At 42.4% G+C, this 16,506-nt stretch overlaps 1 protein-coding gene across 1 annotated transcript in view; it reads right to left on the reverse strand.

The window, feature by feature from the left end:
* Nucleotides 1-16,506, reverse strand: part of NFX1 (nuclear transcription factor, X-box binding 1) — a 572,380-nt gene that overhangs the window by 34,746 nt on the left and 521,128 nt on the right. The window contains 1 exon segment of the mRNA XM_029589884.1: nucleotides 15,995-16,093. Coding sequence (XP_029445744.1) covers nucleotides 15,995-16,093 — 99 coding nt within the window.

Genomic DNA, 16,506 nt, shown 5'->3' on the forward strand with positions numbered 1-16,506 from the left:
AGCCTCACAAGGTCTTCCTGCAATTTATCACAATCTGCTTGTGATTTAACTACTCTGAACAATTTTGTATCATCTGCAAATTTGATTACCTCACTTGTCGTATTTCTTTCCAGATCATTTATAAATATATTGAAAAGTAAGGATCCCAATACAGATCCCTGAGACACTCCACTGCCCACTTCCTTCCACTGAGAAAATTGTCCATTTAATCCTACTCTCTGTTTCCTGTCTTTTAGCCAGTTTGCAATCCACGAAAGGACATCGCCACCTATCCCATGACTTTTTACCTTTCCTAGAAGCCTCTCACGAGGAACTTTGTCAAATGCCTTCTGAAAATCCAAGTATACTACATCTACCAGTTCACCTTTATCTACATGTTTATTAACGCCTTCAAAAACGTGAAGCAGATTTGTGAGGCAAGACTTGCCTTGGGTAAAGCCATGCTGACTTTGTTCCATTAAACCATGTCTTTCTATATGTTGATTTTGATGTTTAGAATACTTTCCACTATTTCTTGGCACTGAAGTCAGGCTAACCGGTCTGTAGTTTCCCGGATCGCCCCTGGAGCCCTTTTTAAATATGGGGGTTACATTAGCTATCCTCCAGTCTTCAGGTACAATGGATGATTTTAATGATAGGTTACAAATGTTTACTAATAAGTCTGAAATTTCATTTTTTAGTTCCTTCAGAACTCTGGGGTGTAATACCATCCGGTCCAGGTGATTTACTACTCTTAAGTTTGTCAATCAGGTTTACCACATCTTCTAGGTTCACCATGATTTGGTTCAGTCCATCTGAATCATTACCCATGAAAACCTTCTCCAGTACGGGTACCTCCCCAACATCCTCTTCAGTAAACACTGAAGAAAAGAAATCATTTAATCTTTCAGTGATGGCCTTATCTTCTCTAAGTGCCCTTTAACCCCTCGATCATCTAACGGTCCAACTGACTCCTTCACAGGCTTTCTGCTTCGGATATATATTTAAAAGTTTTTACTGTGAATTTTTGCCTCTACAGCCAACTTCTTTTCAAATTCTCTCTTAGCCTGTCTTATCAATGTCTTACATTTAACTTGCCAACGTTTATGCATTATCCTATTTTCTTCTGTTGGATCCTTCTTCCAATTTTTGAAAGAAGATCTTTTGGCTAAAATAGCTTTTTCACCTCCCCTTTTAACAATGCTGGTAATCGTTTTGCCTTCTTTCCACCTTTCTTAATGTGTGGAATACATCTGGATTGTGCTTCTAGAATGGTATTTTTTTTTAACAATGACCACGCCTCTTGCACACTTTTTACTTTTGTAGCTGCTCCTTTCAGTTTTTTCTAACTATTTTTCTCATTTTATCAAAGTTTCCCTTTTGAAAGTTTAGCACGAGAGCCGTGGATTTGCTTACTGTCCCCCTTCCAGTCATTAAATCATATTTGATCATATTATGATCACTATTGCCAAGCGGCCCCACTACCGTTACCCTCTCTCACCAAATCCTGTTCTCCACTGAGAATTAGATTTAAATTGCTCCCTCTCTCGTCGGTTCCTGAACCAATTGCTCCATAAAGCTATCACTTATTCCATCCAGGAACTTTATCTCTCTAGCGTCTCCCGATGATACATTTACCCAGTCAATATTGGGGTAATTGAAGTCTCCCATTATTACCGCACTATCAATTTGGTTAGCTTCCCTAATTTCTCTTAGTATTTCGCTGTCAGTCTCACCATCTTGACCAGGTGGACGGTAGTATACTCCTATCACTATAGTCTTCCCCGACACACAAGGGATTTCTACCCATAAAGATTCAATTGTGCAGGATGTTTATCCTGTTGGACTCTATGCCATCCCGGACATAAAGCACCACACCGCCTCCCGGGTGCTCCCTTCTGTCATTGCGATATAGTTTGTACCCCAGTATAGCACTATCCCATTGGTTGTCCTCCTTCCACCATGTCTCTGAGATGCCAATTAAGTCTATGTCATCATTCACTGCTAATAAATAATAAAAAATAAAAAATAAAAAAAAATAAAAAATAAAAAACTTAAATAAATAATAATAAAAAACCCAAAATCAATCCTTCATATTACATGTATAACTTCACTCTATTCAATTCCAATTAAGATTATGATTATATCCATATTCACATTACCCTGGTTGGGGATTTATGACAATTGTATATGAAACGTTCCTCTCCTTCCACAAAAATTTTTTTTCATAACAGCTGTGAATTGGTAAACTCTTTTTTTGAGAATTGGAATTGAATAGAGTGAAGTTATACATGTAATATGAAGGATTGATTTTGGGTTTTTTTATTAGCATTGTAGAATCCTTCTTAAATCGCTTTGGTGCTCATTGATTATATCTTGATCATTCACTGCTATACATTCTAATTCTCCCATCTTACTTCTTAGACTTCTGGCATTAGCATACAAACATTTCAAAGTTTGTTTTTGTTTGTATTTTCATCTGCTTTTTAGTTGATAGGGATAAGTTAGAATTTTTTAGCTCAGGTGAATTTTAGTTAGTTACAGGCACTACTTTTCTTATTATTGGAACCTCACTGTCGGGATGCCCTAATTCTAATGCATCATTAGTATCCTTTGAAGATACCTCTCTCCGAACCATGCGCTGCTGAGTGACTGTCGGCTTTCCCTTTTGTTCTAGTTTAAAAGCTGCTCTATCTCCTTTTTAAAGGTTAGCGCCAGCAGTCTGGTTCCACCCTGGTTAAGTTGGAGCCCATCCCTTCGGAAGAGACTCCCCCCTTCCCCAAAAGGTTCCCCAGTTCCTAACAAAACTGAATCCCTCTTCCTTGCACCATCTTCTCATCCATGCATTGAGACTCCGGAGCTCTGCCTGCCTCTGGTGACCTGCACGTGGAACAAGGAGCATTTCAGAGAATGCTACCCTGGAGGTTCTGGATTGTGTGCCCCAGAATCTTTGCACTTTTTTCAAAAAGTAAACGGATTCATGTTTATTTATTTATTTTATTTGTTTTTATATACCGATATTCAAACATAAGTATCACATCGGTTTACATAATAACTTAAGTGATAGTAATAGTGTGACCACAGGTCATATTATCTTTACATTGTAACATAGCAAAAAACTGCATCTACGTATTGCTCTAACAATTATAAAATATTATTACATTGAATAACAACACGACTTAAGTCTTAACATTATAACGGCTAACGTTATTGTGAAAAGGATGGGCCTTTGTTTGGAGGTATATTGAGATCTCTAATGGGCTATGTGTGGGGTTTATAGAGCTGGTTGTTTGGGGTTGGATCTCAGTGGCGAGGGTTAATTGTTGGCGGGATAGGCTTTTCGGAAAAGCCAGGTTTTAATGCTTTCTTGAAGTTTTGTGAAGAGGGTTCTGTTTGGAGTTTTGCTGGTAGTTTGTTCCACAGTGCAGGGCCTGCTATTGAGATTGCGTGTTGAGGTGAGGTGGGCTTGTTTGATGGAGGGGATAGTGAGTAGTCCAGTGTTTTAGAGCACAGGTTTCTTTGCGTGGTGTATGGATGAAGGGTGTCCTTTAGCCGGTCTGTTTTCTCGTTGTTGATGAATTTGTGCATGAGGGTGATGAGGGCTTTATATTGAATTCTGTGGGTTTTTACTTTATATTGTATTCTGTGGAATGTTTACCCATTCCACTATCATAGCTCCTGCCTCAGCCTTCTCTTTTCTAAGCTGAAGAGCTCTCATCTCTTTAGCCTGTTCCTCACAGAGGAATCCCTTTATCATTTTGGTCACTCTTTTCTGTACCTTTTCTAATTCTGCTATTCTTTCTTGAGATGTGGTGACCAGAACTGCACATACGACTCAAGGTGCAGTCTCACCATGGACAGATACAGAGGCATTATGACAGGCTCTGTTTTATTCTCCATTCCTTTTCTAAAAATTCTGAAGCATTCTATTTGATTTCTTGCCTCACACTGAGCAGAGGATTTCAACATATTATCTACGATGACACCTAAATCCTTTTCCTGGGTGATGACTCCCAATGTTGAGCCTTGCATTGTTTAGTTATGACTTGGGTTGCTCTTCACTACATGTATCACTTTATAGTTGTCTACATTAATATCTGCTATTTGGATGCCCAGTCTCTCAGTCTCCACAAGGTGGTCCCTGCAATTTCTCACACTCCTTTTGGGATTTAACAACTGTGAATAATTCTGTATAAACAGCATATTTGATCACTTCATTTGTTGCTCTCATCTCTAGGTTATTTATACATATGTTACAAACGCAGTGATCTCAGGAAAGATCCCTGGGGCACTCCATTAAGAAAATTGACCATTTAGCCGTACTCTATTTTCTATCTTTAACCCGTTCTCTATCCACAATAGAACAGTTGATTCCTAATCCATAACTCCTATTTTCTCAAGTTTCTCATGAAGTACTTTGTAAAATGCCTTCTGAAAATCCAGATATACTATATCAACTGTTTTTTTCTTGCCTTCAACAAATGTAGTATATTGATGAGGCTCACTTGGCTAAATCCATGATGTTTTTGTCTCCATTAAACTATGATTATCTATTTGTTCAGTAATTTTGTTTATAAAAGTTTCAACCATTTTTCCCAGCACTGACATCAGGCTCATTGGTCCTATAGTTTCCTGGATCACCCCTGGAATCCCCTTTTAAAAACAGGGGTTATAACTGGCCACCCTCCAATCTTCAAGTATCATAGGTTGATTTTAATGATTATTAATAGTAGATCTGCAATTTCATTTTTCAGTTCTTTACCACTCTGGGATGGTCCAGGTGATTTACTACTCTTTAGTTGTCAATTTGCCCTTTTACATCTTCCAAGTTTCGACGAGATTTGTTTCATGTTCCTTTGAAATCATCACCTTTTAAATAATCACTTCTGGAATTTGTATCTGCCTTACATCTTCCTCAGTAAAACTAGAGCAAAGAAATAATTTAATCTCTCTGCTATGGCCTTGTCCTCCCAAAGTGCCCCTTTTTCCCTCGATAATCTAATAGGCTCAACTGACTCCCCCACAGGATGTTTGCTTTGAATGTATCTGAAAATTTTTACTAAGAATTTTGCTTCCACATCAAGCTTCTTTTCAAATTCTGGCCTTTGCTGCCTTATTCAATACTTCGCATCTAACTTGCCAGTACTTATGCTATTTCCTGTTTTCTTCATTCAAATTCTTTTTCCATTTTTTGAAAGATGATTTTGGCTAGAACAGCCTCTTTCATCTCACCTTTTAACCATGCCGGCAGTCATTTGGGTCTTCCTGCCTCCTTTTGAATTCTTGAATACATCTGATCTGGGCTTCCAAGTGGTATTTTTAAACATCCATGCCTGATATAAAAGCTTAACTGTTGCAGTTGGGCTCCTTTCAGTTTTTCCTAATGAATTTTCTCATTTTAGCACAGTCTCTCTATTTAAAGTTAAATGTCATTGCAGTAGATTCTTAATGTTCTCCCTTCATTTACCAAGTCAAATTTGATTATGTTATGCTCACTACTGCAGTGGCCTCAAAACTTACCTCTCGCAAAAAATCATGCTGTTGCGTCCGGTCTCAGACAGCTTCGCTCAACATGTCTCACTTCTATTCAGCCTTCTCCACCAGCCTTGAGAGAATGGCGTCCGGAGCGTCTCCTTGCCACAACCCTCCAGCATCCCCGGAGCGGCTTTGGCGCGGCGTCCCGCCTTGTGGCCTGAGGACTCCTAGGGCACGCGCCACGACTCACGTCTTATAGCAGTGTTGGCACGAACCACGGGGGCAATCCCCCTCAAGTGACGTCACTGCTTCCAAATACAAAAGGTTGCCCATTTGCTGACTCTCGCCGATTAGCAACGGATTGGATTCGTTCCGGTCTGAAGCTGCTCTGCTGCTGCTGGAAGCTTTCTACACCCTCCGGGGTTCTACTAACTTGGGTACCCCTACTCAGGGGCCCTTTGCTTATTTCCAGGTGCCTATCCTGAATCCAGGTACTCGCTCCTTGAGGGCCTGTGTCTCTATCCTGGTGCCTGCTACCAATTCTTCTACCTGCTGGAACACTACCTATCAGCTACAGAGTGAGTACTATTTCTCTCCAGTCTGTTCATCTACAGTTCCTTGTTGTCTATCTGCATCGGGCCCTACACCACCATTGTGGGACGGATCTCCGCCGCTGAGGATCACAGACTGTTGCTATCTAATCCACTCTCTACTGCCACCTCTGGTGAACCATACAAGCTGCACAATAAAGATATATTCTCTGTGTTTGTGCATTTGATTCTAGCCTGGTGCTACATTTCCCTAGGGGGCTCCTTCCCGTGGGAGTCACCATCATTGTTGCCCCTAAGAATCCACTAAACACCTCGATATCATAACACATGCATTCTGCTAAAGACTAGGTCTAAAATAGCACCCCATCTTGTTGATTCTTGTACTACTCCATGATGCAGTCATTTATATCTAGAAATTTTACCTCTTTAGAATGTCCTGATGTGATGATACTGACCCAGTCAATACTGGAATAATTTAAATCACCTATTTCTACTGTGCTAATTTTATTAGCTTCCCCAATTTCTGTTAGCATTTCATCGTCTCTTTATTCTGGCCAGGTGGAGAGTAGTGTATTTCCACTGCTATTCTATTTCCTTTCTCACATGGAGTTTCTATCTATAAAGATTCTAGAGTGCATTTTGTTTCCTGCAGAACTTTTATCCCATTTGACTCTATGCCCTCTAACATATAGCACCACCCCTTCACCAATTTGATCCATCCTATCATTGCAATTTGTACCCTGTTATGAGTGCCTCATTGGTTATCCTCCTTCCATCAAATCTGTAAGATGCCAATTATATCTACCTCATCATTCAATGCTGTACTTTCTAACTTGATTTGATTTTTTTTTTTTAGACTTCTAGAATTTGTATACAGACTTTTGAAAGTATTTTTTTTTAATTCGCAATATGCTTATCAGTTTTCAGGGGTAATTTGGAATCTTTCTGCCCTATCTTTATTTAACGGCATCTGGGCTGCTTTAGCATTTACTGCAACCTATCAGGATGCCCCTAACATCCTTGTTTTGTTAGTATCCTTCAAAGATACATCATTCTCAATTATACACTTCTAAGTGACTGTCATCTTTTCCCCATCATCTAGTTTAAAATTTGCTCTCTCCCCTTTTTAAAGGTTAGTGCCAGCAGCCTGGTTCCACTCTGGTTAAGGTGGAGCCCATACTGTCGAAATAGGCTCTCCCTTCCCCAAAATGTTCCCCAGTTCCTAACAAATGTGAAACCTTTTTCCCTGTATTATCATCTCATCCACACTGGAGCTCAGCCTGCTTCTGATGAGAAAGCCAAATTTCTTACCTTGTAATAGGTGTTATCCCAGGACAGCAGGATATAGTCCTCACATATGGGTGACATCACTGACGGAGCCCTATCACAGAAAACTTTGTCAAAGTTTCTAGAAACTTTTGACTGGTATCCTGGGCCTACTGAGCATGCCCAGCATGCCATGAACCCTCGAGCCACAGGGGTCTCCCTTTAGTCTCGTTTGTAGCAATAAGCGTTAGCCAAAAATAAAATAATAAAACATACACCGGACCCAACTCCACGGGTGGCGGGTGGGTTTCGTGAGGACTACATCCTGCTGTCCTGGGATAACACCTATTACAAGGTAAGCAATTTTGCTTTATCCCAGGACAAGCAGGATGCTAGTCCTCACATATGGGTGATTAGCAAGCTACAGGCTGAGTCATCCTTGTATTGGACCAACAGTGTACAACTTGTGCAACAGGCACAACAACTGGCGTACTGTTGGGAAAAATGAGGCAGCCTGAAATCACGAAAGGTTGGATGTGGAAGGAGTGGGATCATACTAGAAACAAGTTCTTTAAGACAGATTGTCCATAGGCTGAATCTTGTCGTCCTTCCTTGTCGAGACAGTAGTGTGCTGCAAAGGTGTGAAGACAACTCCATGTTGCGGCTTTACATATGTCAGTTATTGGTACTGAACGATAGTGTGCTACTGAGGTTGACATTGCTCTTACTGAGTGAGCCTTTACTCGCCCTTGGAGTGGAAGGCCTGCTTTTTCATAACAAAATTGTATACAATCGGCTCCTCCCCCCCACCCTACCCCCTGTTACATTATCAGTTTCATTGTGAAGCCCTGTTGGCTAATTTTTTGTTCGATGGAAACCGATGTGATGTTTTCTTAACGAATGTCGGTATACAAAAAACTTTAAATACATAAATAAATACATAAAAATTGCTTGCCCACAGCTTTTCCAAGTTTGTTTTTATCAAAGACAAAGAGCTTGGTGGATTTCCTATGGGCTGCAGTGCGATCTAAGTAGTATGCGAGCGCATGCTTACAGTCCAAGGTGTGTAAAGACCTTTCTCCTTGGTGAGAATGCGGTTTTGGGAAGAAAGTAGGCAAGATGATGGATTGATTCAAGTGGAATTCCGTAACTACCTTGGGGAGAAATTTTGGGTGTGTCCGGAGTACCACTCGGTCATGGAGGAATTTTCTGTAGGGTGAGTATGAAACAAGTGCTTGTAACTCGCTAACACTTCTCGCAGATGTGATGGCTATTAAGAAGATAGTCTTCCAAGTGAGAAATTTAATATCACAGGAATCCATGGGTTCAAAAGAAGAATGCATGAGCCTCGTTAAGGTCGGTGTGGAGGTTTAAGTTGAATTAAACCTCTCATAAACCTACTAACGAGGTGTTGCACTGATATTGGTGAATCTCCGATGGTACTATGATAAGCTGAGATTGCACTAAGTGTACTCTTACAGATGAGGTCTGGAGACCAGAGTCTGAGAGATGACATAAGTAGTCTAATAAAGATGTTGTAATGCAGGAAAAAGGGTTAATACTGTTTTGTGTGCACCACATGGTAAACCTTTTCCATTTAGCACGATAGTTCTTTTGTGTGGAGGGTTTATGTGAAGCTACAAGCACTTGAGAGACATTAGTGAAAGATTGAGAGGTTGTAGAATCAAGCTTTCAACATCCATGCTGTGAGTGATAGGGATTAAAGGTTGGGATGACGCAACCTGCCCCGATCCTGAGTTATGAGAGTGGGTGCTGTGCCCAGGCGAATTGGGTCTCTGATCGAGAGATTGAGGAGTATTGGAAATCATACTTGTCGAAGCCAATATGGGCTATAAGTATCATGGACCCTTTGTCCTGTTACAGCTTCACTAGAGTCTTGGTTATTAGCGGTATCGGGGGATACGTGTATAGAAGGCCTGAATTCCAGTGGTGAGCAAAGGCGTCCCTGGGTAAGTGGTTTCTCTGCTTGTGCAGGGAGCAAAAGTTGTCCACTTTGTAATTCAGTTGTGATGCAAAGAGGTCTACTGTTGGATGGCCCCAACGTTGAAATATCTTGGTTGCAACTACTGAATCCAGAGACCACTTGTGAGGTTGGAACTGACGACTGAGGCGGTCCGCCACTACATTGTGAATGCCTGCCAGATAAGTGGCCCGAAGAAACATTGAGTGCGTTAGGGCCCAGTCCCAAATCTGTGCTGCTTCCTGACAAAGGAGATAAGAGCCCGTACCTCCCTGCTTGTTTATGTACCACATGGCTACTGTGTTGTCTGTATCAAAACAGTCTTGTGGGAAAGGCAGTCCTTGAACGCATGCAGCGCATAATGTATGGCTCGAAGCTCTAGGAAATTTATCTGAAATGTAGCTTCGAGTTTTGTCCAAGTACCTTGAGTCTGCAGATGTCCAATGTGTGCTCCCCACCCGAAGGTGGATGCATCTGTAGTTAACGTCACTTGCGGAGTTGGTTGTTGGAAAGGTAGGCCTGTGAGCAAGTTGTCCATGTTCGTCCACCATAGGAGTGAGGACCATAGTTGTTGAGTTACTTGAACTGGATAAGACAGTGGTTGAATGGCTTGTATCCATTGGTTTCTTTTTTTTTTTTTTTTAATTTATAGTTTATTAAATTTCTTCAACATTTATACAAATGCAAATGAAAACAAGAAAATATTGATTCACATCATCAACAATAATACAAAAAATATACATTTCCCCTCATTCATCATGCGAACTCAATATCCAGTCCACTTAAAGGGGAGCTATTAACAGGAAATTATAAAAGGTAAATTATCATAACACTTATGAATCACTAGGAGAAAGCCATTTATTTATCCAGTTAAATCCCGTAAAGGGGGTGGTCATCTAGCTTATCCACCCTTATCTGCAAGGAAAGATTCCAGATGAGATGGATCTAAAAATACAAATTTATTTCTCTGAAAGGTGACTATGCACTTACATGGAAATCTGGGTAATAGGTAGCCCCTAGGGACAACACTCTCTGCCTCAAATTTAAAAATAGCTTCCGTCTCAACTGGGTTTCTCTTGAAACGTCCGGGAATATTTGAATTTTTTGACCACAGAATGTAGTATCTTTATTTTTAAAGTAATTTTGAAGAACCACATTTTTTTCATTCTCCAAACTGAATACCACTAACAAGGTGGTTCTCGTTTGTATATCATCCATAGTAGTCTCCAAAAACGCAGTTAAATTAGGACTTTCTGAAACTAAAACATCAATCCCCCCTTCGGGGGTTGATGTATCTCTTTTCTTAACAGGCAAGTAATACATCTTAGATATGGTTAATTCCTTCATTATACCCAGAATTTCTTTAACATATTTATTAAATAGTTCTAAGGCTGATAACAATCTAATACACGGAAAATTTAAAATTCTCAAATTTTTCCTTCTTAAGACATTTTCAAAACTCTCTAATTTTTTATGAACAATTAAGGAGTCCTTTATGGATGCAGCACTAGTTGCTTGTAACGTTGCTAACTGACCAGAATGTGACACACACTGAGTTTCCAAAGAGGCAAGCTTTTTACTGTGATCCGCCAAACTTTTCCTGGTTTCAACAGTCAAACTGGTGGATTGAGCTATGGTAAAGGATAGCATCCTTTCCATTTTGGTGACCACCTTCCACACATCGGTCAGGGAGATATTATCTGGTGGGGCTACATCATCTGGCAATTCAAATTTAGGCAGTTCATTAATCGATAAAGACCCATCTTGTATCCCTGACAATTGAACCCTCAGGTCTGGCGATGTTGTTGCCAGTATTGAGGAGCCAGAATCTCTATTGGCTCCATCATTCCTTGAGGTTACAACGGGTAACTGAGTTTCGGCAGGGCTACCGGGGGTACCTGAGGAGAAAGAGATGTCAGGAATGACATCTCTTATAGTCTGGCTTACCCTTCTGACGAGGTGCTGATCCATCGGGCCTGTTATCTCTGTCCTCGTAGGTGTGGAAACTGCCATCTTAACCTTCCTTTTCTTTCCCATTCAGGTCTTCACACGAAAGGCAAGTCTCAATTCAAGGAGACAAACAGCAAGGAAAAAAAAAAATCTCCCAGGGGCGCGCCCCTTTGGCGTGCGGCTTCGGCGCGCCGCTGTCCTCAAGTTTAAATAGGGGGCAGCGGCGCTTTAGGTGTCGTCACGGGTAGGCAGGGCTGACCTCCTACCCTCCGATACAGCGTCCCTCTCAGCCGGGTAGCTCTCTACGCGCTCAAGCTCACAAAGCGCGTCTCTCCTCCTCAGTCAGCTCCCACCTTTCTCCGCTGTCCTCAAGTTTAAATAGGGGGCAGCGGCGCTTTAGGTGTCGTCACGGGTAGGCGGGGCTGACCTCCTTCCCTCCGATACAGCGTCCCTCTCAGCCGGGTAGCTCTCTACGCACTCAAGCTCACAAAGCGCGTCTCTCCTCCTCAGTCAGCTCCCCTGTATCCATTGGTTTCTGAGTGTCCATTGAGTAACTCTCATGGCTAATCTGGCCATAGGATTGACGCGAACTGTGGAGGCCATGTGACCCAAAAGAGTGAGACATTGATGAGCTGTTACTTGCGTGCGTGCGCGGAGAGAGCCTGCTAACGAGGCGAGTGTCTGTGCATGGTCTTTTGGAAGGATAGCTTTTGACGTTATGGTGTTTAATTCTACTCCGATGAATTGCAACAGGTGAGATGGTATGAAGCGGGATTTCTGGTAGTTGATGAGGAATCCCAACAAATGAAGTAGAGTTATTGTGAGCTTGAGAGAAGTGAGAGCTCCTTGTCTTGTTTGATTTCTGATGAGCCAGTCGTCCAGGTAAGGAAAAACGTGTACACCTTCCTTGAGCAAATGGGCAGCTGCCACTGCCAGGCACTTTGTGAACACTCGAGGTGCTGAGGCAAGACCGAATGGTAGCACCTTGTACTGGAAATGTTGACTTCCTACTAGGAATCGCAGATACTTGCGATGAGGAGGGAATATTGGAATGTGAGTGTAAGCGTCTTGAAGATCCAGAGAACAGAGCCAATCTCCTTTTTGAAGTAGAGGTAAATGGTGCCCAATGATACCATCCTGAATTTTTCCTTTTTCAGGTATTTGTTGAGTTTCTGGAGGTCCAATATGGGACGTAGGCCTCCTGTTTTCTTTGGAATGAGGAAATAATCGGAGTAGAATCCTCTGCCCTGCTGAGGCCGGGGAACTGGTTCCACGGCCCTGGCTCTCAGATGGGTGGATAATTCTTTTTGTAAGAGTTTGGATTGAGTTTTCACTGTCCACGACAAGGTGGGTGGAGTATCGTTTGGTACAGTGAGGAAGTCCAGGTGGTACCCTTGCGATGCTATCGAGAGTACCCATTGGTCTGTAGTGATGTGCGACCAATTGTGATGGAAGAAAGTGATCCGACCTCCTACTGGCAAATTTGGGGTCGGATTGGTAGGCAGGCTGCTGTTCTCTGGTGAGCTTTCAAAATCCCGAAGTCTGGCCTGTTTGCGGAGGGGGTTGAGCTCTAGGTGCTCTTGGTTGTTGGGCCTGCGATCTTTGTGCTGGCCTAGACGACCTTCCATGGGCAAGAGGTGGATAGTATCTCAGTGGTCTATAATATGGCCGTTTTGAATCCTTCCTTGGAAGTCTTCGTGAGGATGTTTGGGACTCCTGCGGAGCAGAGGAAAGTTGCCGTAAGGTTGCTGATTGTTACTTCAGCTGGGAAACTGCCTCACGAACTTTATCTCCAAAGAGACTGCCTTCTGCACAAGGAAGATCAGCAAGCTTCTCTTGTATTTCTGGTCTCAGGTAGGAGGCCTTGACCCAGGCCCATCTGCGGGCACGTATGCAAGTGGCAGACATTCTAGATGAAGTCTCAAAGCTATCATAAGCTGCTCGAACTTCATGTTTCCCAGCTTCTAGGCCCTTATGAATTATACTATTGAAGGAATCTTGAAATTGTTGGGGAAGAGATTCTGATAATTCCTGAATTTGTTTCCACAGATTACGCTAATACTGCGTCATATAGAGTTGGTAGGACGCAATTCTGGATCCCTGAAACATTTTTCTGCCGATGGTGTCCAAAAACCTGTTATCTTTCCCAGGAGGATTTGATGAATGAGGTTTAATTCTTTTTTACCTCTTTTGAGCTGATTCTACTACTACCGATTGGTGAGGTAGTTGAGTTTTTTGGAAGCCTGGGATATGCTGGACTAGGTAGGTAGCATCAGTACGTTTACTTACAGGCGTTATGGTGCAGGGATGCTCCCATAGCCTGTGTTGTAAGTCCACTAGAACTTCGTGAACTGGTATCACCAGGACTTCTTTAGGTGGGTCCACGAATTGTAATACCTCCAAATTCACGCATATCCAGCATAGCCCTAATTCACGCATATCCAGCATAGCCCTTTGCTTCAACGGCAGGGGAGCAAGTCTGATATTTCACTTTCAATGCAAAGCCAGCATAGCTCTTTGCTTCAACGGCAGCGGGGAATGAAGAAAGGTGGATCTATATTCAGGCAACAAACAACAAGGACTGAATTACATAGTCTGAATAAACAGATAAGCATGGGTGTAGCTTGCTTATTGCGGTGGTTAATACCCCTAACTAAATTAAGCTATTTCACTTAGATGCAGGTCCAACACTGCTCTCTACATTAATGGTGGGGGTGGAAGGGAAATAGAATAAAAAAAGGTTACTAAGAGCCATGAGAAACAGATAACTGTGAGAGAAAAAAAAGTGCAAAAGCTTGCTGGGCAGACTGGATGGGCCGTTTGGTCTTCTTCTGCCGTCATTTCTATGTTTCTATGTTTCAGAGTTTTCTGTCTAGTATCTTCTTCAGATACCAGCTGAAAAGGGATAGTATCAGCCATGTCTTTGATGAAATTTGAGAAAGGTCGGTCCTCTGGAGGGGATTTCTTTCTTTCTTCCGAAGGCGAAGGTTCTGAGATGACTTTCTCCGAGAGAGTCAGTATTTGGATCCTCCCAAGTGTCCGATGAGCGTGGACGAGGAGTCGTCGATGGAAGAGGAAAAGATGGCATCGACGGTTTCCCCAGTGGCCTCGATGGAAATAGCGGAGAAAACGATGGCCGTGGACATGAGATTCCCGATGGACCTGGAGCAGGTTCAGGTATCGGTACTTCCTTCACTATTTCTTCTTCCATCGGCCTTGGCGTCGGGGCATCGGGTGGTTGCACCGGGATGGCACAGATAAGCATGTCCAATTCGCTAAAATTGGCGCGAAAAAGGACATATCTGGCATCGGTGGATGAACTGGAACCGGTGATGGACTCTGTGACAGTATCGGAATGGGAACCGGTGACGGGAGTGGAACCGGTGTCGGCGATGGAGCTGGCATTGATGGTGGAACCGTGATCGGTGCTGGCATCTGAGGCATGTCACGGAGTGCGTCTCGAACTGCCTGGCGGATATAACCGTCCAGTTCTGCCCTCATAGCTGGTGAAACCAGAGCAGCTACGGGGGAGGCAGCGAAGACGATACCAGTATCTCCGCAGGACCCTGTGGAGATACGGTTCCCGGCACCGATATCGGTGAGGATCGCCTAGGAGTCGAAGGCCTCGGTGGACATGGATAGTCCTCTCTCCGAGGTTTCTTCAGAGTTGATTCGATAGTTGTCGAGGGAACTCCGGGTATCGGATCCAACTCAGGATCGTGAGGCCTCCGATGTCTATGACTGTGTTTCTGTCGATGTTCGATGCCTTTCTCGATGATAGATGTAGACTTTCTCGATGATCTTGAAGGCGTTGGTGAAGGCCGATCACCTGCTTCATCCGGTCTACGTTTTGTTTTGAGGACGACTTTTCTAATCGCTCCAGCCGGAGACGATTGTGTCGAAGTTGAGGTCGACGGCATTAGTTGAAGATGGAATAAATGTTCCATTTTCTCCATGCGCAGTCTTCTGCCTTTCGGCGTCATCTCGGCGCATCTCAGGCACGTCGAAACGTCATGTCCCTCGCCGAGACAAACTACAAATTCGATGTGTGGGTCCGTTATGGACATACTGTGGGAACAATTCGGGCACTTTTTAAAACCAGTAGCCATAGTGAAGGCCGGACAGCCGTCGACGACCTTCTGACTCGGTTTAGCGGTAATGGAACCGACCGGAAAAATTTAAAGACTTACCGACGGTGGAAAAAAGGGAGACCCCTACGGTGCTTTAAAGTTTTTCCGAATTTTTAAAACTTTTTTATGTAGTGAAAATCACCACATAGGACTCTTTAACCGCGAGGCTAACAGCTTCGCGGAAAAAAGAAGACTGAAGGGAGACCCCTGTGGCTCGAGGGATCATGGCATGCTGGGCATGCTCAGTGGGCTCAGGATGCCAGTCAAAAGTTTCTAGAAACTTTGACAGAAAGTTTTTCGTGATAGGGCTCCGTCAGTGACGTCACCCATGTGTGAGGACTAGCATCCTGCTTGTCCGGGGATAACAGTATGTGCAAACTAAAAACTAATGACAAAGTGAGAATTTTGTTTTAAATACTGGTTGATATGACTTTTAAATGATATATTGTATGAACATTTTAAATGGTTTAAAAAAATTATCTGTATCAAGTAACAAGCAAAACTGCTTTTTTAGACATTTATAACAATGTGTATACACAGAATTTCATGCATTAAACAATATGGTAACACATAATATAAATATATACACATATATATACACACACATATTTATGTTCATGTTCTCAAATTGGGTTCATAATCAAAATATATTGTCCACATACCTTGCATCATCTTTTAAACTGTCACTATACTTTGATCCTGAGGAGCGGACATTAAAAGGGTCAGTACTATCATCAATATTCAAAGCCTCAGCCAAACGTCTGAAATTAAAAAAAAAAAAAAAAAAGAGTTATTTTGGATAGTAGATAGGATCTTGTTATAAGCAAAATAGATTTATTACAGATGTTATTAAAATGAACACTATTTCTAGCTAGACTGGAGTATCTCCAGCTGGTCCTGGAGTACCTCCAGCCTTCGAGAGTTGCCAACAGGTTGGGTTTTCAGAATATCCCTAATTAATATGTATGAGATAGATCTGTATACAATGGAGGCAGTACATGCAACTCTCTCATGTACAAATTCATTGGGGATATTCTGAAAACCTGACCTGTTTATAATCCTTGATGGCTGGAAGTGAATATCATTATCCTGGACAGTCTGTTTTTCAAGATATAAACAATAAACATGCAGGCGCTAAATCTGAATGCACTGGAGGCAGTGTATGCAAATTTCT

Source organism: Rhinatrema bivittatum, chromosome 2 (genome assembly GCF_901001135.1).
Source record: "Rhinatrema bivittatum chromosome 2, aRhiBiv1.1, whole genome shotgun sequence".
Taxonomy (NCBI): Eukaryota; Metazoa; Chordata; class Amphibia; order Gymnophiona; family Rhinatrematidae; genus Rhinatrema; species Rhinatrema bivittatum.